The 25093-nt window shown below is 39.6% G+C and overlaps 2 protein-coding genes across 3 annotated transcripts in view; one reads left to right on the forward strand and one right to left on the reverse strand.

Annotated features, from left to right (window-relative positions):
- The first annotated feature begins 899 nt into the window (after window positions 1-899).
- Window positions 900-18899, forward strand: impg1a (interphotoreceptor matrix proteoglycan 1a). The gene is made up of 18 exons (XM_079433716.1): window positions 900-1284; window positions 2328-2543; window positions 3352-3518; window positions 4955-4986; window positions 5113-5159; window positions 5235-5335; window positions 9100-9249; window positions 9928-9986; window positions 10192-10212; window positions 10350-10534; window positions 10656-10717; window positions 11136-12819; window positions 12968-13210; window positions 13542-14104; window positions 14448-14667; window positions 14816-15026; window positions 17195-17272; window positions 17773-18899. The coding sequence occupies exons 1-17, from the start codon at window positions 1218-1220 to the stop codon at window positions 17232-17234; spliced, it is 4068 nt and encodes a 1355-aa protein (XP_079289842.1). The 5' UTR covers window positions 900-1217; the 3' UTR covers window positions 17235-17272; window positions 17773-18899.
- The window catches only part of LOC306880276 (unconventional myosin-VI-like), a 58777-nt gene continuing 52533 nt past the window's right edge, over window positions 18850-25093 (reverse strand). The window contains exons 32-33 of one of the 2 annotated variants that reach the window (XM_079433718.1): window positions 24310-24528; window positions 18850-19737 (exon numbers count right to left, since the gene is read on the reverse strand). In XM_079433718.1, the coding sequence (XP_079289844.1) occupies window positions 19538-19737; window positions 24310-24528 (419 nt within the window). In that variant the 3' untranslated portion in view covers window positions 18850-19537. The remainder of the gene's footprint in view (window positions 19738-24309; window positions 24529-25093) is intronic. The other variant, XM_079433717.1, reaches the window with a different exon arrangement.

Genomic DNA, 25093 nt, shown 5'->3' on the forward strand with positions numbered 1-25093 from the left:
ATGGATGATTAAGGTTATTTGGGCTTTATGTTCCCTCCTATTTATATTTCTGTGAAACAGGAAGCCATGGCTGGATAATTTCTTGTCCATAATCACCCTGGATTGAATGGGAATATACTTCAGAGATATTTTACTCTGAATTTCTAGGGGTGCCAATAATTGTGTCCAACGTGTATTTGAGAAAAACATTTATTTCATAATGACATTTCCCCCCATTTTAAATTCTTATCCAATGAAAGGTTAGATTTTTGTGATTTTTTTAAATAAAAGATAAAAAAGGATTGACAGTGCAGATTCATTTTCACAGCCTTTGATCATATTTACCAAGGGTGCCGATATTTTTGGCCATGACTGTTAATATTCCTTGGCCATGAAAGCCGATTTTTAAAAACCAGTGGACTGATATTTTAAAGCAAAAACAGCAGTGAATTAGCATGCATTTCATCCGATGCCAAGGCTTTAGTATTTATAGACTAAGTCTTTAGACCGTCAATGGAAGTGGTGATTACTTTCCTTCACTCATCCCAATCATGGCGGTCATAGTTCAAAAGTAGTCAGACTCAACAGGCTTTAAATAGCATGCATTTTTGAGAAAGGACACCCACTTTAAACCCAGCAATAAGGTCAGAAATCATGGGCAGCTCTGTCCACACATGCACTCACACGGGAGTCCTGACTGGAACAGAACCGGGGTGAGCCCTGCTACTTCCCGAGGTTAGAGACGGGTCGGCATTGGGTGATTGAGCGGGCACTGCAAGTGACAGATGCTTGAATGGAAAAGCCACTAATTGGATGAGGTGGGTGGGCCACGGGTAAAGCGGGATTATGTCTGAGCATCAAGTAATCAGATTATTCCAGAAACAGATCTTGCTTTTTTAACTCATTCACCGTAATCTGTCACACAATGTCATGCCTCTACACCAAGACTGCACCTTAGTAGTCTTAGTATCGTTTATCAGTACCCCATCTCTCTTGCGTTCTCCTTTTTACGTTCACAGTTTTGTCTTCTGTCAGACACCGAAAATCCGTTTTCATTTCCAGTTTCCTGCATTCCTATTCCCATTTGCATTTTTAGGTCTCAGCGCTTGGCTACAAGGTCAAGGACCACAATGGCGTTTCCTGCTTTTGACGGATACATCCACGAAAAAGGACTTAGCACCTGAAGTCTTGTGCTGTCTTAATACATCTTGGGGTTAGATGTAAGACTTGAAGTCAGCATGTCTTTGAAATGTGGGCATCTCTTCACACTCCTCTTCTTCGCTGTGTCCGTCGCAGGAATTCAAGGTAACAAAGTTAACTTTTATCAAGATGTAGATGAGGACAGAGATTTTGGTTTAATTGATTTCTACAAGGCAGTGCTACAGTTAAGAATGAGGACGCTCTTTTGGGCATATATTGTGATTAGTATTGTAACCTATCAAAGAAATAATGAAGAAAGTGCATTGTGTAGAAGGTTCCAAAATTTAGTTTTGATGAATAACATATAATTGTGTTTTAAGTTATTTTTATTTACTGTAAGTGTAAAACAACGACGAGTTTCAAATATAGGCACGCAAACGACTATAGAGGTGAAGAGAATTAGAGAGAGGAGAAAATTACCATAAATTTGAAAGATTAGATCACGTGGACACCATTGCTTTTTTCCCCAGTAGTGTCCTCTACCAAAAAAAAACCAACACAATGTGTCCCGAGGAAAATGGCAGAATTTGTATAGGTAGAACCATAGAGTTCCAGAAATATTTTCAAAATGTAAATTTGCTTGCTCTTTTCTTTAAAACACTTTTAATGACCTTCAAGCAGGAGTGAAGAAACAAATCTGTTAGCATTGCATAATATCCTATTTGTGGCAAAAGACTGTGAACTGAAAGCCTATTGAGAGCTGAGAAATATCAACTTTCTAAAGAATATTTGGTCACACTTTATATTAGGTGGCCTTAACTACTATGTACTTGCATCAAAAAATAAGTACAATGTACTAGATTGTAGTCATATTGTATTGCAAAACACTTTTACTGCTATTGAGATGGGATACGGGTAAGGTTAGGTGGTATGGGTAGGTTTAAGGGATGGGTCAACAGTGTAATTATAAATGTAATTACAGATGTAATTACATATGTATTTTTTACAAATATAGGTAATGTAAAAACATGTAAACCCAGGCAATAAGTGCATTGTACCAAATGATTAATTTAAATGTAAGTATACAGTAGTTAAGGCCACCTAATATAAAGTGGGACCGAGTATTTTAGCAGAAATATGGCAAATTACAACAAAAGTTACTAACCTATTGTTTTTGATGAATTCATTTTCTGTTGTTGTTCTCACAGACCGAAGCAGGCTAAATCCATCAGAGACCCTTCACACTATCAGCTTAACAAACCTGCCAAACCCACCAAAGCAACATTCAGGGATCAGGACTATATTTGAAATGGAAAAGCATCGCATCAAGAGGTCAGAGTTCTTCCATACAGAGATGAAAGTATGTCCACAGGAGACGATGAGGGAAGTCATAACAAGTCACCAAACATACTACACACTGAGAGGTAACTCGTGGCTGTAAAACATGTAAAAGGAATATCTTCTCTGTTAGAAAGTTTAACCAGCCAAATGCATCAATGGTTCTGTTTAGTGCAGTGGCTCTCAACCCAATTCCTGGAAGCTGCCCTCGAAACTCTGTACATTTTGTATGTCTCCTTAATCAAACAAACCCGATTCAGGTCATCAGCTCATTAGTAAAGACTCCAAGATTTGAAATGTGTCAGATAAAAGAGACTACTAACTTATGAATTCAAATTCAAATTTAGGTCAGTTAAGCACTTAACTGGTTGGCACTTGAGCTCTGGACCCACCGGTGGGTCCAAAATTGCACCAAAGTTATTGAAAAAAAAAAAGTTGTGGAACAGTGACCTAAACGTATATGGTATTATTTGAAAGCTTAGAACCTCCGCTTTCTTGTCCATCCCATCACTTTTGCATTTATGTTACATAAAATAACATAATAAAGTCTGAATTTGCCCCCCCCCCCCCCCACAAACAAGCCCCCCCTTGTGAAGTTGACAAAGGATTATGGGAAATGGAGTCCTGGGTGAATGGTAAAAGTCAGGGATGGAGTGTCCTCTGGTGGAGCTCATGGGCACTCCAGCTGGTGATTGCCACAGCTTTAAAATTAATCAAAATAAGACAAGTAATTGTTTATGAAATACAAATTAATTAATGAAATACCTCTTCAGTTTTATTTCATTGCAATTTAGCAATACGGAAAAATATATTTGATTACAAAACAGATCCAGAAAGACTTTAATGTATGCTGTGAATTTTCTCATCTGTACACTTATTTGTTGATCTTGTCAGTTTGCCAGGAGGCTGTGTGGGAGGCTTTCCGGATCTTTCTGGACAGAATTCCCAGCAGCTCAGAGTACCAGAAATGGGTCCACAAATGCCAGCATGAATCTATGTGCATCTCAGATCTCGCCATGAATTTCAGCAATTCACAGGAACACATAGACATGATCTACAGGGTAAACTGTTAAAAAATTCACACAATACTGAACATTAAAAAGAAGTCACACAACTTTTTTGTGAATACAGTGTAAATGTGTTTTGTTTGTATAAATTAAGGTATTTAGGTTGGATTTATCTATATTAAATCAAATGTCTGATTTATGTAAATGTTGCCATTTTTAAGTTAGCATTTTATTTCAGTGTGTCTAAGTCTATGGGTGTTTATGAAATAAGACTTGCCCTGAATATCTCAGCATAATTCAAACTCTGTTTTTAGTTTACCCCAAAATGAAAATTCACTGGAAATGTACTCACCCTCAGGGCATCCAAGAGGTAAAGGAGTTTGTTTCGTCATCGGAACTGATTTGGAGAAATTTACAATTACATCGCTTGCTCACCAATGGATCTTCTGCAGTGAATGAGTGCTGTCAGAATGAGAACAGCTGATAAAACATCAAACATTTAATTGATGGTCGTATGGATTACTTGTGGATTGTTGTGAATACAACAAATCCATCATCAATGCATTCTGGACAAAATAGGAGTCCATAATTCCACCAGAGAATAAGTCCATCCCCTGTTGTTTCTCACATAAAAATCCACCAGCTAATTTATTAAAGGGATAGTTCAGCCAAAAATGAAAATTGTGTCATCATTTACTCATCCTCAAGTAGTTCCAAACCTGTATGAATGTCTTTGTTCTGCTGAACACAAAGGAAGATATTCTGAAGAATGTGGGAAACAGAGCAGTTCTGGGGCACCATTGACTTCCATAGTATTTTTTTTTCCTACTATGGAAGTCAATGGTGCCCCAAAACAGCCTGGTTACAAACTTTCTTCAAAATATCTTCCTTTGTGTTCGACAGAACAAAGACATTCATACAGGTTTGGAACTACTTGAGGATGAGTAAATGATGACAGAATTTTCATTTTTGGGTGAACTATCCCTTTAAGAACTGTTTTGGATTGTTTTTACTTGTAAACGGTACTTGATCTGTACTGACTCCTGATTCAGATGAGACAACTCTTTCAAAGGAGAAAGCAATATTATTGATAAAGTGCTCATATTTTAGCTGGAAGCAACAGTTTGAAGTTAAAAACATCTTAATGATGGATTTGTTAATTGCAAACAAACACCTTTTTGTTTCTCAAGATGTTAGCTGATGGACTGGAGTGGTGTGGATTATTGTGATGTTTTTATCAGCTGTTTGGACTCTCAATCTGACGGCACCCATTCACTGCAGAGCATCCATTGGTGAGCAAGTGATTTCTCCAAATCTGTTGCAAACGTGCTATAGAAATAAAGGTAACTTGACTTAAAGGTGACTGTTCTGATGAATAAACAAACCCATCTACATCTTGGATGGTCCGAGGGTGAGTACATTTTTATTTTGGGCTGAACTATTCGTTAAAGTTAAATTTGTTTTGTAATATCTTTGCTTTTCTTTTACAGAGGGTGAATGTGAATAGTGAAAAATTAGAACGGTGAGACTGCACTTGGAATCATGACTATTATTTCTTATTCTGGAAACATCTTCAAATCATCTAGAACAAAAATGGTGAACCATGATTATTTGAATATCATGATACATATTTATTTTAAATTCATAGAAATATAACTGAAGAGCCAACAACTGATGGAGCACTCAGAATGGAAGGTATAGTTGAATTGTTTTTGGTATTCAGTGAGATGTTATCATCATTTTTAACTAAGCTCAATCTCTGTTGTTTAGGGTCAGAGGAAGTCCTGACAGAAGCAGCAGTAGAAGAATTTGTTCCCCCAGATCTATCTAGTACTGTCAGTACTACGACAGACACCTCTACTGCCTCACAGGTCTGGAGCACAATTTACATAACAAACTGCAGTACATCTATTTTAAAAACGGGCAGGAGTGGTTGATAGAAATACATTTTTAAAATAAAGGGACAACTTATGGTTTACGGTGTATGCAGCCTTTGCTCTGCTTTCATTTTAGGCCACGACCACCAGGTCAATAAGCCTTGGCTTAAGACAGTACGGATTTGTAACATAAATTGTATATACATAGCTGTATTAGGTGTAACGTAAGCAATGCCATACATCCGAGGCCCCGAGACAGAGGGAAGTTAGCGAGGGAAGGCAAAAAAAAAAAAAAAAAGAAAAAAAAAAAATACCTGAACTGGAATAAAGCCCTTGTGTGTTGTTGAGCAATTTGGCACTAAACTCTGCATGATCGTAGCAGGACTGGACACGCCTAGCTTACAACACAAAAATAGATCTTACCCACAGAGGTTTCTCCAGGTTTGTATCATGGTACTAGTGGAAATAGTGTAGACACGAGGAGCTCTTCTCCTGTGGTGGTTTGAGCCCTCTTTGACCATTGTATGTATATTTGCACCTACAGTATCTCACAGAAGTGAGTACACCCCTCACATTTTTGTAAATATTTTAGTATATCTTTTCATGTGACAACACTGAAGAAGTAGTGAGTGTACAACTTGTATAACAGTGTAAATTTGCTGTCCCCTCAAAATAACTCAACACACAGCCATTAATGTCTAAACCGCTGGCCACAAAATGAGTACACCCCTCAGTGAAAATGTCTAAACTGGGCCCAAAGTGTCAATATTTTGTGTGGCCACCATTATTTTCCAGCACTGCCTTAACCCTCTTGGGCATGGAGTTCACCAGAGCTTCACAGGTTGCCACTGGCGTCCTCTTCCACTCCTCCATGACGACATCACGGAGCTGGTGGATGTTAGAGACCTTGCTCTCCTCCACCTTCCGTTTGAGGATGCCCCACAGATGCTCAATAGGGTTTAGGTCTGGAGACATGCTTGGCCAGTCCATCACCTTTACCCTCAGCTTCTTTAGCAAGGCAGTGGTCGTCTTGGAGGTGTGTTTGGGGTCGTTATCATGTTGGAATACTGCCCTGCGACCCAGTCTCTGCTTCAGTATGTCACAGTACATGTTGGCATTCATGGTTCCCTCAATGAACTGTAGCTCCCCAGTGCCGGCAGCACTCATGCAGCCCCATACCATGACACTCCCACCACCATGCTTGACTGTAGGCAAGACACACTTGTCTTTGTACTCCTCACCTGGTTGCCGCCACACACGCTTGACACCATCTGAACCAAATAAGTTTATCTTGGTCTCATCAGACCACAGGACATGGTTCCAGTAATCCATGTCCTTAGTCTGCTTGTCTTCAGCAAACTGTTTGCAGGCTTTCTTGTGCATCATCTTTAGAAGAGGCTTCCTTCTGGGACGACAGCCATGCAGACCAATTTGATGCAGTGTGCGGCGTATGGTCTGAGCACTGACAGGCTGACCACCCACCCCTTCAACCTCTGCAGCAATGCTGGCAGCACTCATACATCTATTTCCCAAACACAACCTCTGGATATGACGCTGAGCATGTGCACTCAACTTGGTCGACCATGGCAAGGCCTGTTTTTAGTGGAACCTGTCCTGTTAAACCGCTGTATGGCCACCATGCTTACAGCTCAATTTCAAGGTCTTGGCATTCTTCTTATAGCCTACGCCATCTTTATGTAGAGCAACAATTCTTTTTTTCAGATCCTCAGAGAGTTCTTTGCCATGAGGTGCCATGTTGAACTTCCAGTGACCAGTATGAGAGAGTGACTGATAACACCAAATTTTACACACCTGCTCCCCATTCACACCTGAAACCCCTGTAACACTAACGAGTCACATGACACCGGGGAGAGAAAATGGCTAATTGGGCCCAATTTGGACATTTTCACTTAGGGGTGTACTCACTTTTGTGGCCAGTGGTTTAGACATTAATGGCTGTGTGTTGAGTTATTTTGAGGGGACAGCAAATTTACACTGTTATACAAGCTGTACACTCACTACTTTACATTGTAGCAAAGTGTCATTTCTTCAGTGTTGTCACATGAAAAGATATAATAAAATATCTACAAAAATGTGAGGGGTGTACTCACTTCTGTGAGATACTGTATGCCTTTCCACATTTTTGATAACTTCACACCTATATGAGGTGATAAATATAGACAGTTTCTCACATGTGGAATCTAAAGGTCTACCATATGGTGCAAATGCATTTTACATTTACATTTATATAGTTCACATATACTTTTATCTACAGGAATTGACAAATGAATAATAAATAAAATGATTAGTAAAGTTCAACTGGTCATCAAACATTTACCCCAGGTTCCTTGCTATCTTTGTTGGCGCTGTCGTTGTTGTAGAGCCTAATTGAACAGTGATGTTGTGGTTGACTGACAGGTTGGCTCCATCAAGGAGCTCTGTTTTCATAAGTTTGAGCTGAAGGCGACATTTATTTATCTAGGCTGAGATGTCTGGAAGGCAAGCAGAGATATACCGTAAGCAGAGATGGTGGAGTTGTTAGATTGGAACAACAGGTAGAGCTGCATATCATCTGCTTAATAAATGATGGGAGAAGCAATTCCATGATCAAGCCGAGTGAGGTGGTGTATGTCAAGTCAAGTCACCTTTATTTATATAACGCTTTTAACAATACAGATTGTGTCAAAGCACTTAACAGTATCAAATTGGAGGATAGAGTGTCAGTAATGTATAAAAATAAGATTAAACACTCAATTTTCAGTGAAGGCATTTCATTATTGAGTTCAGAGATGTCATGTGTATGTGGAGGAACACGGGACAAAACACTGAACCTTAATGCACCTCAGTGAGTATTGACTTAGACACCCCTCCTCTTCAGGAAACCTTGAAGGATCAGCTCATTATGTAAGACTAAAGCCACCTATTTGCCAGACTCTGCAATGCCCAAGTCAGAGAGAATCTGGTGATTTAACGTGTTGAAAGCTAGTCATGAAACTGTAGGGACAGTGTCAGACATCCATCGCTCAAACCACGGCAGTTCAACAATATAGAAATATCTGTAATGACGTCGCACATATGGAGTACTAGGACTACTTTGCTATTTCTTTCTTTTGTTTTGCTTTATTTCCAGATGATTGATTCCATCTCAGATTCCCTCTAATTAGAGCACATGGGCAAAAAAACAGCTCTTTCATTCTTTTAACAAATTACAAATGCTGTTCGCTGGTTGATTTTGCTCAAGAGCATACACTATTTAAGTCTAGATATCATACTAACCACAGGTCAGGAACTGTAAGTCCAAACCCATCTTTGAGATGTGGCCTGCGAACATTCGTTGGAACTATGATTTTGGGAAACACCGAATCTCAGAACTAACACAGAAGTTGATGTTCTTCATCTGCTGTAGAATGAAATGTTGTTTGGTTTTAGCAGGAGAGTTACCCAAGCCTGCTTAAACACAGAGAGACACTTTCCAGTAGTGACAGATGTGTTGTTGATGTGAGTGAGAGTCAGATCTAGAAGATGAGGAACTGGAAGGTGGTGGTGGAGAAGGATGTTCTGAACAGTTTGTAGGTGTTTAGTGGAGGGAAGGGATGATGATATTTTTTTATAATTTTTTTTATTGCAGCACTTGCATGAATTCTTCATTTAAAATGTTTAAAATAAAATATTTAGCCCGGAAAGTTGTTTAAACCATTTGAGGAATTATGCATGTTTTTTGCACTAATTATTAAATAGCTCTTGTGATACATTTGCAGGAGTTGGATCTTCACAATGTAGTTCCTGAGCAGCCAGTACATCAGGTCATAGAGTTCAGCGTTATACTGATGGACTATGGGTATCAGGAGATACTGAGAGACACCGATTCACCTCAGTATCATGACCTGTCAAGGCATCTTCAGGATCAGGTGTGTGAACATGACCAAACAATGATCCAGAATTCCATGTTTTTGAGGAATCAAAGTGTGCATATAACAACACATACTGTGATTTTCTGCAGATTTCCTTTCATAAATATATGTAATTTAGGCATTTCTCCATTTGCATGCAAAATGGAGTAATTTGTTCCTGCAAGCCTTAAAATCATTGGAGAAATCATAATTACAAGAGTAAATTAACATGATTACAAGGCTGATAAAGAGTCAAAATAGTGTTTATTTCCTTATAGCCACCCACAACGCATAACACAATGACTCTCCTTATCCATTCATATGCAAAAAACATGCTAGGAACTAGATTAAAAAAATCAATTAACAGAGTTTATACAATATTAAGCTGATGTAATAAACATTAACATAATGTTTGAAACTAAAAATGTTTAGTTAAATCAATAAACTAGAATAATAGAACTTCCAACCATGCATGTATTTAAATTGTAAGTCCCTTGAATTTTATTTTATTCGAGTGCAGGAGGCTCAGATTATTCAATAGTGTTGTAGAAAACTTCACATTCTGTGAATCTGTTGGGGATTGTTCTATTCTGTCTTGACAATGATTGTGCAGTTCTGATTAATACATTTGCCTATAAACCCATATATGATGGGCAACATTAGATATTAAAGTGCATGCTTGTTTGTTTTTTGCAGATGCAACATGCTTTTAATGACCTACCTGGATTTATGGATGTCCAAGTGTTAAGTATTAGGTAGGTGTACTCGTTTAATATGACTTTAATTATAACAGCAGTGACCAACTGATCACCTGAGCTCTTTACATTCACACTGAAATAGAAGCCTATATGTGTTTGTATCCTGTGTCCATTAACTTTTATTTTTCACTAGGGAGCTGTTTGTGCATGTCTGATTACTTGTTGAATTTGAGTTTTTTCTATTTTCTTTCATACATGCAAGTGAGGCAGAAGCACCTAAAGGGTAAAAGTTACATAATGTGTTTATGCGTGTTGTATAATGCGTGTAGTCTTTGCGTACATCACCTTTCGTTTCTATTGCTTCGATAAAACATCTGCTGCACGAATAAATATAAGTGCACATTGCTTCTATTTATCCAGAGCTGGAGGACTATCTGCAGTTTATTCAGCTGTATTTGAGACTACCGTACCTAATATTGCTGATGGAAATCTGGACATAGGCACGGCTGTTTCATCTACAGGACCAAGTCTGAAGGATATGATAGTTAAAGCACTGAGCAAAAAGGCATCTCTTCTTTATCTTAATTCCCTGACCTTTGAGACAGGTAAATGTATACATTTATAAATATGTATTTTCATTTACAATTTATTAAAAAAATAATATTGTTTGATCATTTTGTTCATCACATAGTATTTATAAGTTGTGTACACATTTTCTCGCATCAGGCAAAGACCAGTCTTCAACAAGAATGCCTGTCACTGAGGTTTCTGAAGACATTATAACTGAGGTGAGTGATGTCATATAATTAAGCAATTAGGAACAAGAGACCATTCTATATAGTCATGGCTAAAGGGGCGCAGCTCAGAGAGAAATGCCTGTGATACCTTCCATATTGACACACAGTACAGCTTCAAGAGCTTTATTGCTTAAAATATAAGTGTCATCCACTAGAAGATGTATTTGTAAATTATATACATGTAAACTAAGGGATAATAGTAATATATACAGCAGCTAGGGAATATTTCATACCTGCTAGTGTATTGTATATTGCAGTACTGTATAAGCCAATCAGCATGCAGGACCAGAACTGTATGTTTTAAGTCTTTTGTGCTCTGTGTTACTTATTTTATGTTTATGAAACAGAGATAGGGTTAACATAACATCTTTGAATGCAATAACATAATTGTACACTTGTTAATTTGCAGTCCTTTGGTCAAGATTCATATGGTGACCTCAGTTTTCCAACAAAAGGACCAAAGATTGAAGTTCATATTTCATCAGATGATGATGAGACCATTTTAGACCCAACTTTGGACACAGACACCACCACAACAACAAAATCAGAATCACAAACAGTCGAGCCTGAGAGTGACGCAGTCATTATACACCAGGTTAAAACTATTCAAGGGGAAACTGGTGAACTCATAACAGAAATTTTTCAAGTTTCACCAGTAGAGGAAGCTCCTAGTGAGGATGACAGCAAACCAGTTGTTATTGCTGAAAAAGACAACAATTTGGCTCCAACATCTTCAGCTGCTGCCTCAGCATTACCCTTGAGTGAAGAACAGCCTAGGACTACAGAGAAACCTACACCAGATAGCGACTTTAGTCTAAACACGATACCAGAAGATGACATCCTATTTCACCCGGTAACCACCCCCCACATTTTGTTCACCACTGCAACGACCATTAGTCCTAGGTCTGAACAACCAAAGTTGGCTGTCACAACCGACTTTAGCATCACCCTGCAACCTTCAACTGAACCAATTGATCCAATAACTGAAGTGACAGATTCTAATGAGATTCCAGAGGTGCCTCAAACAATGGACACTGGAGCGGTCATAAAGGAAGAAGAGACTAAAGTGGTGATGCCTGAACCAGATGTAGAGACCAAATCTGAGCTTGATTTACCCAAGGCAAAGGTTGTGACAACAGAAACTGTAGAAGTATCTGGACCTGAAAAAGATACCAATGTAACTGGAGATACTGTCATTTTAGAAGATCAGGTATTACAACCTGAAGTAGTGACTGTAGTAACAGAAACGTATGCGGAGTATGGCACATTAGAGCCTGTGGGAACAGTTGTGCTACCAGAACCAGAGGATGAGATTGGAAAATCAACAAATCAGGATGAAGAGACAGAATCCGAGGAAAAACTTTTAGAGCCAGAACCAGAGGTCATTATAGAATCAAAAGACGACGTTGAGGAACGTAAAACTGACGACGTTGAGGAACGTAAAACTGACGAGGAGATTAAAGTGAAACAAGTGGATGACATTCAGGCAACCAGGAGGCCAGAAACTGAGACAGGACAACCTAAGGAGGAACTTCATTTAACAGAAAAAGGTGAGGTGGTGAAACCTGAAAGAGAAGCTGATGAATCAGAACCAGCTGAAGTTGTGGAATATGAAGGCAGCATCAAAACTGTACAGCCTGCTGTGGAGTTCGGGAGTGAGGTCCCCAAAACCACTGAAGGTTCAACCAAACCTACTGCAGAGATGATTAAGATTAAACCACCAGAAATGTCTGTCACAGAAACTTACCTTGTTGAGAATATTGACTATTACCAACCCAAAGAAGGTGCTAATTTGCCTTTTGTGCCAGTTGACAATGTTCAAGCAGGCACAGACATTGGTAAATCTGGACATGTGGAAGACTTTGAGGTGGAGGATCAACTCTCCAAACCTGAGGTTATTGAGGAAGTTTTTGAGATACCAGATCTGGTTACAGAGGAAAAAACCTTAGGACCAGAAGTGTCTGATGTTCTCACTACTGTATCAAGTGCCTCAGAATCTCTCCCTGAAATGATCACAGAATCAGCTTCGAAGAAAGATAAGGTCTTACCATCTTTTGTTGGGGATTCTAAGGAGCCACAGCTCGAAGAGATGGGTGAGAGATCTACGCTATGTTTCTCAATAAAAACGTTTTAGAATTAAAATCGAAAATGTTCACAAAATAAGTTTTAGCAGTCATCTGAAACACTGAACTATTTTGCACTTCAAATATAATTTATAACCTATCTTTAATGATTTCCCAGAGGAAGACCAAGAAGAAGAGACTGCATCACAACCCACGGAGATACTCGCAACTGATCTAACTTTGACAACTTTACCTGCAGACCTTAACATTTTTGAAGTAGTGCTAACAGATGTATCGGTTGTTACGCCAACACCTTTTGAAAAGGATTATGATTCACCAACTGACAAAATACAATCAACTGTTGCCCAGGAGTTACCATCTGATGTTGGAGATGCAGAGGAGCCAAAGCTCACAGAGAGGGGTAAGCGAGCCATGCCATCTGTTTCTCTCAATAAAATTGTTTGGTTAAAGAGATGTTCAGAAATATTTTGTAACAAGATCTATCATCTGAAACCTACTTGTATAGTTCCCAATCACTGATCTGAGTACAGAATTTGATACTGGAGTTGAGGCAGGATAAAAGTCTAAAAGAAAACAAGACACCCGAGTGCAGAAGTGAACGCAGTTGTACCTCATGTACCAGAGAAAAGAGAAATTAAGATTATTACTGAACAGTAACACTGACTATTTCAGTGTGCAAGTATTTCACCATTTAAAATGTAATTTATAACTTCTCATGAATGATTTCCCAGAGGAAGACACTCTGACAGAAGATCTCCTTGTAGAACAAGAAAAAGAGACTGCATCACAACCCACGGAGACACTCGCAACGGATCTATCTTTGACGACAACACCTGCAGACCTTGAACTTTTTGAAATATTGCTAACCGATGTATCAGTCGGTACTCCAATATTTTTGGAAAAGGATTATGAATCACAGACCGAAAAAGTACAACCAACTGTTGCCCAGGGTGTTATATTGGAGTCAGAAAATGACCAAGTGCTGGATGTGGAAACCGAAGACCCATTTATTCATTTAAAAGAGTTAGACCAAATAGATGTAGTAAGTACTGGGACCATTGATCTCTTGAGTTATGACAATGGATATTCTTTCCCAAATGAAGGATATCCCTTGGAGACAACGAGAGCGCCATCACTAAAGTATTTCACAACTCCTTCAATGACCACAGCTAACAAAGGCAAAGAACTAGTTGTGTTTTTCAGTTTGCGTGTCACAAACATGCTGTTCTCTGAAGATCTTTTCAATAAGAGCTCTGCAGAATACCGATTGTTGGAAAACAAATTTGTTGAACTGGTGAGTGCAGCTATTTCAGTTTCTGTTGGCTGGCTTATTAACATCCTCATTAATAGTGGGATATTACAGTAAGAAAACATACAACTCTTTATTTTCTTCATTCGTTACAGCAATCTCTTATAGCGATGAGTTAATGAGTGAATTTCAGCATATTGCTTCATCGTAATGCTTTTCACTGCATACTATAGCCTATACAATCTTTAAAAATGAGACCGTATACTGCTTACACTCTGCAGTATGATAATATCTGTGCTTAGATTCCTTCTGCTAACTCCTGCAATTGTCCAGTGGATTTCGAATGGTGAACATACATAAACCATGCTTTTGTCTCCTCTGTGCACAGCTACTACCATATCTACAGTCTAACCTAACAGGCTTTAAGAAGTTAGAGATCCTAAACTTCAGAAACGGAAGTGTGGTGGTCAATAGCAAGGCAAAATTTGCCAAGTCTGTGCCGTACAACATTACTCAGGCTGTCCAGCACGTCTTGGAGGAGTTTTGTAATGCTGCAGCCCAGCATTTGGACATAAAGGTTGACAGCCATTCCCTAGACATAGAACCAGGTAAGAGTCTTGGGCTTTACAAGCATCATGTATCAGTTGCTGGTTCAATTCAAAACGGCATCAGTCTGTCTGGACACAGACAAAATTTCTCTCAGAAGGTCAAGAATTGCTACAATTGAGATGAGTCCAATTTCTTCTTTCATTTTAGCTGATCAAGGTGACCCTTGCAAGTTTCTTGCCTGCAACGAGTTTTCCAAATGTGTGGTGAACCTCTGGACAAAGGAAGCACAGTGTTTATGTGACCCAGGCTACGTGACGGTGGATGGACTGCCATGTCAGAGCCTCTGTGTGGTCCAGCCTGACTTCTGTCTCAATGGAGGGGAGTGTGAGATTGTACCAGGGCATGGTGCTGCTTGCAGGTACCAGAGAACAATCGCATATGTGACCCTGGAGCACAAAATCAGTCTTAAGTTGCATGGGTGTGTTTGCAGCATTGTATGGGTCCAAATTAGCGATTTTTCTTTTATGCCAAAAATCCTTAGGATATTAAGTAAAGATCATGTTCCATGAAGATATTTGGCAAATTTCCAACCGTAAATATATGAAAACTTAATTTATGATTAGTAAAATGCATTGCTAAGGACTTCATTTGGACAACTTCAAAGGTGATTTTATCAATGTTTTGATTTTTTTTGCACCCTCAGATTCCAGATTTTCAAATAGTTGTATCTCAGCCAAATATTGTCCTATACATCCATGGAGAGCTTATTTTTTCAAATCGACCCTTGGGACTGGTTTTGTGGTCCAGGGTCATATATAGCTGTGAACAGTTAGATTCCATGATCTAAATCCATTTTTTTTTTTTTTTTTTACCGTAAAACAAGTTTGAGACTATATGTTGGCAAACTTAACATTTTGCCAGCACTCCAGTATTTTTGGTAGCTTTTTTTTTTGGTAATTTCTTTAAAAAAAACATCAAGAAATGACTTTGTTCTTTAGAAATATGTAAACAAAGGGATGTTATTGTGTAGCTCTCATGGATCTCTTTAAGAATAACCCTCCACTGTGCATGTTCTAACTGTCTCTCTCGACCCTTTTAGATGTCCTGTAGGTAAATTCTGGCAATTTATCGGGGAGAGATGTGCAGAGCTGGTCTCCGTGACACTAGACCCCTTTCTTTCCCTAGTGTGCCTCGTGGGCGCGCTCACCTTTCTTTATGCCATCCTTTCTCTCTTGTTATCTATGTGCAGGAAATGTGTACGGACCAGAAAGACACTAACTCTAGTGTAAGCAGGTCTTTTTTCCGTCAGATTTTCTGACATCTTTTGCGGTCAAATAATTTGTTGTGTTATATCACAGATATCAAAGAGAATAGATTAGTCAAACATATACAAATGTAAGCAGTGAATAAAATTATGGGGCCATCTGTGCATTTCAAATGCAGTTTTTATTTCTTAAAGGAATGCGGTCCAGGTCCAGTACTCAAGTTTGTAAAAACTAATTCTGTTATATGCAGACTTTGAAGGTAATGGTATTGACATCCAATGTCAACGCTGTCTGTTTTTACAAACTAAGAAAATAAATTCTGTTTATTAAGCATATGGATCATACTCATTTGGAGACATATAATCTTTCTTAGAATAACTATTCACAGTGAATGTGGCTCTATAAGTTACTTACAAAATTGGTTTTACTTGCTTCCCTGTCTATTCTTCTTGTCATTCTGTTCTAAACGCATTTATGAACCCTTTTTTTACCTCTTTAGATATATCTCATTCTTCATTTGTCATTCTGTGCCTTTTATCTTTGGGGTATTATCTTTTCTTTGACTGAACAGTCAGATGTCCCCCATCCAGCCGCTCTGGACTGACAACTGAAGCCTCCACAAGTAGAAATTCTGATCAAATCATTCCAGAAAACTATAAATAACAAGTCCAGCATCAAGTCATTATAAATATGCATCTTCCTGTTTAACAGTGATCTGATTAGGGCACAAGCTGTTCTCAAATACTCCAAACTGAAGAGTTCAGGCATTTCATTTGGGATAGCAAGGCAGCTCTGTATTGAAATCCCCATTATGGTTTCTTCTCCACAATTTTCTAAACTTATATAACTTTCCATTCAAAACTTTTTTTTTTACACATTTTTAAGTGGGCTATTTTGGTCTCCTTTACATCTACCCTTTTACTTCTGCAGCATCCTTCCATGGAATCCCCACATTGAAATTCAACACACTTTCTTAACAATTAGTACTGAACTAATATTGTTGGAAAAATAAATAATATTGTACAATTTTTTCCAATTATATAAATGAATGGAAAATACATGTTACCACTTTTGCCATAAAACAGGATTTTACTCAAGGAATCCCAATATGATACGATTTCCAGCATGTTCTAAAACAAAGCATGTTTTATACCTTCAAAAAACCCTTTACTGTCTTTTTTTTTACAGAAACTGATGAATCGCACACCTGTGAATTTGTCCGTGTGATATGACGTTCTTTTCTTTCCCTTCAGGTGATATTGATGTCTTTGCCTTTTAAAACTAGGCTTCATATTGCTGTATGTGCTGTCCTGTTTTATAGAGGCAGAGACCAGACCACCATACCAGGCCTGATGAGTTAATCACAGAAGATTTACACATTATAATCACCGTCACTGAGGTAAGATCAGATCTCATATGATATCAGCTTTTATTGTGGTTGTAAGAATAAATCTCTAGCTATTAGACCAGTGGCCAATTGAATAAAATGCTTAGACTATTCACCAGACTGGACTTTTTAAGTTAATTACATAGATTAGTCTAATTTGAATTTGAAAAGTATGATTGAAATGATAAAAAATTAACAAAAAGTGTCCACAACTGGCCCCAGGTCTCACTTAATGTCATGTTTGAGGATAATTATAACTAAATTTTACATATACTAAATTTGTCAATGTTTTTTTTTATTATTATTTAGCTGGACTGTGCATTAGCGCAATTAATTCGATTATAAACAATATCAGATTACATAACTTTTGTAAGCAAAACCGTTTATACAGTCTGTGGTTTCAGAATATATAATTATAATAAATGTCCAAAATCATTCATGCAGCTATTAGCTAAACATCCCTTGTCTATTGCACAATATCGACGCAAAACAACTTATTTCTCTTTTAACAGAGGTGGGTTGTCACATCATGCTGCCTTCCAATGGTGCTTTTCCAGCCATTAAAAGACGCTTGACTTCCCATGATCCCACAACTCCCGAAGGCTGTAGAACAAGTGGCCAAACATCACGAACAGATGAAGAGCCAAGCTGAATGGTTATATAACCTGTTGCTCTCATGAGAACATCAAGAAATTAGCTGGTTGAATGTTTTCACATGGCAGGAAGCATTATGGGTTTCTCACAATGAGGAAATTATTTTTCTGTTTGCTCATAATGAATACACAAGTTTCACACCGTTCAAAAATTCTCATAGTATGGAACAATTTTGTTTTGGTGTATAATAATTATAAATTGTTTCACACGCATAGCGAATATTTTTTTGTCTTTTAGCATGGTTGTCTTGTGAAAAGAAGAACTTTGTTGGAAATATTCTTTGAATGCTATAGAGCAACAAATGTTAAAAAGAAAAAAAACTTTCTACAAAATATGAACCAATTTTGTAAGATTTACCCAAAGCACTATAACTATGCAAAATGTCTTTAAGTATAGTTTAATATTAAATCTAGAGCTATGTTAGTGATGTGCCTGGGCAGCCCTGAATAACGGTAAATAGCATCACTTATTTGCATTTATTCTAAGTCCTTAGTTAACAACATTCATCAACATATTTCAGAGTGACATTTAATAGTTGTTTGTACTATATTAAATATACATATATTTTTATCATTGTTATTGTACTGTGAAATGTTATAGAAGGTAATTCCTGAAACGAGGCTCTCATAACTCTATATGTATTTGTAAATACGGTTGGTGTATTTATATCTCAACTGTGCTTGTTGGAAGAAAACAGACAACTTTATTTAGCTGGAGATCTCATGCCTACATCAGTACCTTGTTTCGTTTCATACAAATCTTGATTTTGTATATAGAAATAAATCTCATTTGCATATTGCTCTTATAGATATTTGGTCTGATATCACAATTACAACCCATGCCTTGTGTATCATATTGCATCATTTGCAAAACACACACATCATCGTAGATTTACACAACATTAGGGACAATAACAATATCACAATACGACTAAACCGTATTAATAAAATCATTATTTTTTATTAAACGTTTTTCATTCAGAGTCATAATTTAGTTGTCATTACTTACCAGAGTTATTGTATTTACTCTATTGTACCTTTTGTAAATACTTTATGCAAGCAGTTAAACTCACAGTGAATAACAAAACTCAGAATAGTGTAAAGTGCTGAACAATATCAGTATTTACATCTGCAAGTCAGAGGATCTTTATTTCAACGTGAGATTGATTCAAACGTTAGGAAGAGACTGTTGAATTTCTCTCAAGGAACATTGCCAGTGAAGTATTTATGGATTACTGAAGTTCATCATATATCATAGCAAAAATATTACATTAAGTAAATTATATTAAGAGGCAGTTTAGAGGCAATTACACTGTCAAGAACAGCAATTAAAGATCAATGAGATGATTCGACGCACCAGATATTCAAATAAATCCAGAACAAATGAGACGGCTACTAAAAAGAAGCACTTAAAAAGAACAAAACACAAATAATGTCAAAAGACTAAAAACTGAAAAGAATATTAAACGACAAAAAAAAAAAAAAAAAAAAGGAACTAAATGAAAGTCAGTGCTGGTTATGTAGAAGTGGGCAGATTCCCTTATGGAACTAGAGCTGTGATGTGTGTGTGTGTGTGCCTATTTGAGCATGCTCGGCAGCATGGCAGTGATATGTGTGTGTGTGTTTATTTGAGCATGCTCTGCAGCATGGCAGTGGCGTATGTGGGTCGGGCCTGCCTGCTCTCGATGGCGTTTTTAAGGTACTGAATGCCTCCACAGCGTTCCCAGAACTCCTCAAACTGGCGCGGCAGAATCTCAGCACCACGCTTCCGAGTCAAACCGGTCTCCTCCAGACTCAGCTCACACATCTCCATATCATCCTTACCTATCAACACAAAAACAGACGTCACACATTAGGAACAAATCTAGAAATGAAGCGATATACTGGCTAATATTATCTATTTATTCTTGCCAGTATTCAAACAGCTACAATGTAAAACGTCTCGGTTACGTATGTAACCCTCGTTCCCTTCGCTCCAACCCCTGCTGCAAAAATGACAGCACTACTCTGATCGGGGATCTCTGAGGGTCTTCTCGGTGAGCAGAACACCACTCGATGAACAGGTTCCACTTCAAGGCGTAAGCGTGTCTCGTAGTCGGTGCTCGCGCCGAAGTGATGGTGTCTACTACCTCTTGGGGAAGGTTACCTAGAACCTCCGCATCCCATCCAGGGACCAGATATGAAGTTTCTAGAGGTCTGGACGCGGGTGCCACAGGGTGCCCTGTCTCCGAGTCTCAGTAGATCCTTTCACAGAGGAATCCACCAGGTAGGGGCTGTCACGAGGAGCATTAGTTCTGGGAACCAGGTCTAATTGGGCCAGCCACAAGCAGGACCTGTTTCTTCTCGTCCTCCCTGATCTTGCACAGCATCTGTGCAAGAATGCTCACTGGGGGAAACGCATACTTGGCCCCGCGGCCAGCTGTGTGCCAGTGCGCCCGTGCCGAGTGTTCCCTCGGTCAGGGAGTAAAACAACTGGCAGTGAGAGGTCTCTGAAGAGGCAAACAGGTCTACCTGAGCATCTCCGAAATGTCTCCAGATCAGCTGGACCATCTGGGGATGGAGTCTCCATTCTCCGGGAAGCGCAGCTCGTGACAGCTCGTTGGCCATACGGTTGAGCAGGCACAGAATGTGAATGGCACAAAGCGACCCACCTCGAGACTCAGCCATGGAGCCAGTGTTGAAGCGGTCTCATATGAAGCAGTCAGAACGGCGTGACAGCCGCTGCAGCTGCCATATGCCCCAGGAGCCTCGGAAACAGTTTCAGTGGGACCGCTGTCCTGCTTTTGAACATATTCAAGCAGTTCAAAACCGACTGAGCACATTCCTCTGTGAGGCGTGCTTGTCTGTTTGACCGAATCCAACTCCTTACCAAGAAAAGAGATCCTCTGCTTCGGGGAGAGTTTGCTCTTTTCCCAGTTGACCCGAAGGCCCAACCGTGTGAGGTGTGAAGAGCACCAAGTCCCTGTGTTCGAACAACTGATCCTGAGACTGAGATAGTATGAGCCAGTCATCGACCTGATACTGATATACATGTCCTTAAAACACAAACTGCAGAAATGGTCTGTGGCGCAGAAGGATCAACACATGAAATGTGTCCCTCAGGTCGACCACTGCAAACCAATCTCAGGGACGGATGCATTCGAAGATGCATTTCTGCATGAGCATCTTGAACATCCGATCTTGTTCAAGCCCACCGCCTTTCTTGGGTACAAATGAAGTAAGGGCTGTAAAACCCGTCTTCATATCGATTGGAGGGACTGGCTCTATCGTGTTCTTCGCAAGTAGGACTGCGATCTCCGCACGCAAAACAGGGGCATCGGCTGCCATCACTGAAGTGAAGTTGAAGCCCCAGAACTTGGGGGGATGCCGGGCGAACTGAATAGCATAGCTGAGTCTGATGGTCTGAAGGAGCCATTGAGACGGACTAGGAAGCGCTAGCCAGGCTCCCAGACACCGTACAAGCGGCACCAATGGAACCACCGATGTACCTGCAGTGGGGCAGCGAGGTGGAACGCAGGGACCCAGCCCGGACAGCTCGTAGGCGGACCGAAGAGGGGTCTGAGTGTGCGGTGCAATGCTTACCTGGTTCCACGGTTGGGCAGAGGGTGCGTGAGTAGGGCTTTAGATGACGCTCTCGAACCACCCGCTGCTTCCTGCTGGCAACAGAGGAGGAAGAATGTGGTCAGGGTTTGATCCGTCTGCGACTCTCCGTGTCCTCTTGGGACCCAGAGATCCGCTCTATTGTCAAGATTTTTGGAAACAAAGACTCTCCACCCAGCCCTCCTCCGGGGGAGGAAGAGGTGCATTTACCATCTCCCGAAGAGCAGTTCCCTCCCTCTCTGGGTCGCCCGTCCCGGGGCCTCTTGCTCCTCCACTTACTGCCAGGTTTGACAGGGGGCCTGGACAGGCAGGGAGGCCTGCCTACGCCCAGCTCCACAGGGCTGCTTGGCTGGAGGCTGCTGCAGACACTGTGCGGGAGCAGGGGTGGACACAGGGGGATGCCCTCAGTGACGAGCACCTGGAGGCAGGACGAGATCGCCTCAGTCTGCTCCTGTGCAGCCGAGAACTGCTGGGCATAGTTCTCAACTGCGTCGCTGAAGAGGCGGGTTTGGGACACGGTGGCCTTGAGGAACCGAACTTTCATGGTGTCCCCCATGTCAACTAGACACAGCCAGAAGTGGCGCTCCTGGACCACAAGTGTGGAAATCGCACGACCCAGAGAACTCGCGGTGACCTTCGTCGCTCGGAGAGCTAGGTCAGTTGCGGATTGGAGCTCTTTCAGAACTTCCGGATCATGATCACCCTTGTGCAGGTCCCTCAGTGCTTTAGCCAGATGGACCTGCAGTAACACCAACCTTGAGGACTCGGGACACGGTGGAAGTCTCCACTCGAGCCCTACCCTCTCGGCGGCCCGGGAAGGCATAGCAGTCATTTCTGGATCCGATTCAGGCATTGCTACAGTCATCTTCCTGCAATGAGAACATGACTCATCCACGAACTCCACCTCAGCATGCTTAATGCCCAGGCACGCAAGGCAGTGATCGCGACCATCACCTGATGCCAGGTAACGACCGCATCCAGAAACGCACGGGTGATACGTTGTCTCTAGCAAGACGCAACGTTGTCTTTACAAAAATGCACCCGTGAATGCCCTTTTAGAGAAAAAAAACGCTTTTAGCATGCTGAAGCGCACAAGGGAGATGGCTGCCTGCAACACAAACAGGGTGTAGTGCAGCCTGATGTGTGAAACCCACTCAACATGGGAAACCACCACCGCTGAAGCACCGTACTGCCAGCTCTAAGAAGCTCCAAAGAGTGTGCTGAACTCGTTCAGTCTTCTCTGTAAAGTAGTCAGGAGAAAAACGATGTGATCGCTCGGCTCCGAAGCAAAAAGAGTACGCGTTGCACCTGCTGCCTAAATATACTCGCGCTGCGATCAGTGGCAGCTCGAAGTAGAATTCGTTGGTCAATACCAACGTGACGTCGAGAGTGACCGACTGAAAGGGAACACTAATGTTCTATGTGCTTCTAATGAAATCTATATTCTAATGATTCTAGTGAACAAAATATAAAATGTGAAAAAAGTACTTGTTAGTACTTATTACCGACAACAATTTTAGCCATGCTGTATGCAAAAAGTAATAAACTCATAAAAATATATTTAATAAAATAAAGTACAGTACAGTGATAACAATAAACAACAAGCACAGACTCCATACTATGGGATGTCTGTATCAGAGCATTTTTGAGTATGACGGCTATCAATAAATGATGAAATTCATTAGTCTGATACCACTATTACTTCAAGCGCATCCCTATATTAAGTAAGCAAATTGGACTGAAAAAATAATAATAAACCCCCAGTGTTGCCAAAGCTATTGCTGAAACTGTAGCTTGTCAAGCTACACATAATTTAATAGTTCAAAACAGTTAAATGTAATCTGATCCTATAATTTAATATTGTGAATATAGAATTTTTCTTTTCAAGTAATTGTTTATTAGTAATTAGTCTTTTTTTTGCGCGAAAGACAATGAGGATTTCAATAACAGTAAATGAGTCACATGCTACTATGTGACTCATTTATTTATGACAGTGTGAACAGCACAATATTTTTGATCCAGATTTGGGGTACTTTCATATGTGGTCCTAAATCAGATTCAGGTCTGATGTTTGCAATGAGACCTGAGTCAGAACAGTCATATATAACAGTAAATATTTAAAAACTTTGCACTCTTTTTCCTCATCTTTGCTCTCCTTCACTGGATTCAGTGACTTTCACAGCACATCAGTTTATAACTGAATGCAACCACTTACTTGAGTGCGCTTCAGGGCGTATTGTTATCGTTCTTTTGCGCATAAAAGGTCAGTTCAGGATCGTAATTCATTCACACTGGAATCTGATATTGGCCATATTTAAAAAAAAAAAAAACAGAGACAATGTGAACAGCCAAACAAAAGTTTGTATATGAGCATTAAATGGTAATAGTGCACTAACGCTTGCAGTGTGAACATAGCCTATTTTAACTCACCTAAAACCGATGAACCGCCACATTTAACTACACATTACTATATTAAATAAAATTATTTGTTAATACAAAATGCTGAGAATGATCCGAAAGACTTTCCTCAATACACTCGGCTGTAAAGATTGTATAAAACAATTCAAACAAAAAGTAGTGATGTAATGAGTGATGTTGCTCTGCACCAATCTCACTATTTTACAATTTTGGAAAAACTGATCCAGTTACCAATATATTGAGTATCTCTATCAATTCACTGTCACCAACAGCTTCTCTCAAGAGCAAATGTAATGCTTTGAGAAATTAAAGTGAGGTAACGGCAATGAACTGACATCTCAATCGAGAGAAAAAGATGACAGTGAAGGTGAATCAGACCTGCCACCAGCAGAATGGGGTGTTTATCCGGGTGCAGCTCCATCTGTCTGGCAATCCAAGGCCCATCAAAGTGTGCGTACCACCATCCTTTCTTCTTGTTCTGAGGGTCTTTGTAATGGTCTCCTGGTCGGATGAAGGGAATGCGGAAGAAGCGTTGCTGTCTGTTCATGACGATCTCTTGCTGAAGGGGCAGGACAGGCATAACTGGGTTCTGTTGGGCTGCAGGAGGACGATGGGATGACAACAGGAGTGTTAATAGTGTTAAAAAACATCTCTGAGTCTGAAGTTTGGCCCCAACCAGCCATAGCAAAACTTATATTATTAAACTATTAAATAAACCTAAAAAAAATATTTTAAAAACGGTAGCATATCAAAATATATACATCACAAAAATATTAAGCAGCACAATTGTTTAAGAAATGGTTTTTGAAAATCAAATCATCATATTAGAAAGATTTGTGAAGGATCATGTGACACTGAAGACTGGAGTAATGATGCTGAAAATTCAGCTTTGATCACAGAAATAAATTACATTTTAAAATGCATTACAGTAGAAAACAGTTATTTTTAATTGTAATAATATTTCACAATATTACTGTATTTGTGGTCAAATAAATGTAGCTTTGGTAAGTAGAAGATTCTTCATAAAAAACATATTTAAAATAGTTAGGAAAGCAGCAGGGAAAGGGATATTTTCTTTATTGTAAATATTATTTTCTATTGGCTTTGTTAAGTGAGTGAGTTAGGCTAAATATAGGATGTTTTTCTCTTTGTATTTCATTAG

This window comes from Barbus barbus (assembly GCF_936440315.1).
Source record: "Barbus barbus genome assembly, chromosome: 14".
NCBI lineage: Eukaryota > Metazoa > Chordata > Actinopteri > Cypriniformes > Cyprinidae > Barbus > Barbus barbus.

Bases quoted from the DNA above. Each gene is read 5' to 3' on its own strand.
- impg1a (XM_079433716.1), top strand. From the start codon at position 1,218: ATGTCTTTGAAATGTGGGCATCTCTTCACACTCCTCTTCTTCGCTGTG. The intron at 4,987-5,112 runs GTGAGACTGCAC...TTAAATTCATAG, and splicing joins AATAGTGAAAAATTAGAACG to AAATATAACTGAAGAGCCAA. The intron at 12,820-12,967 runs GTGAGAGATCTA...ATGATTTCCCAG, and splicing joins GCCACAGCTCGAAGAGATGG to AGGAAGACCAAGAAGAAGAG.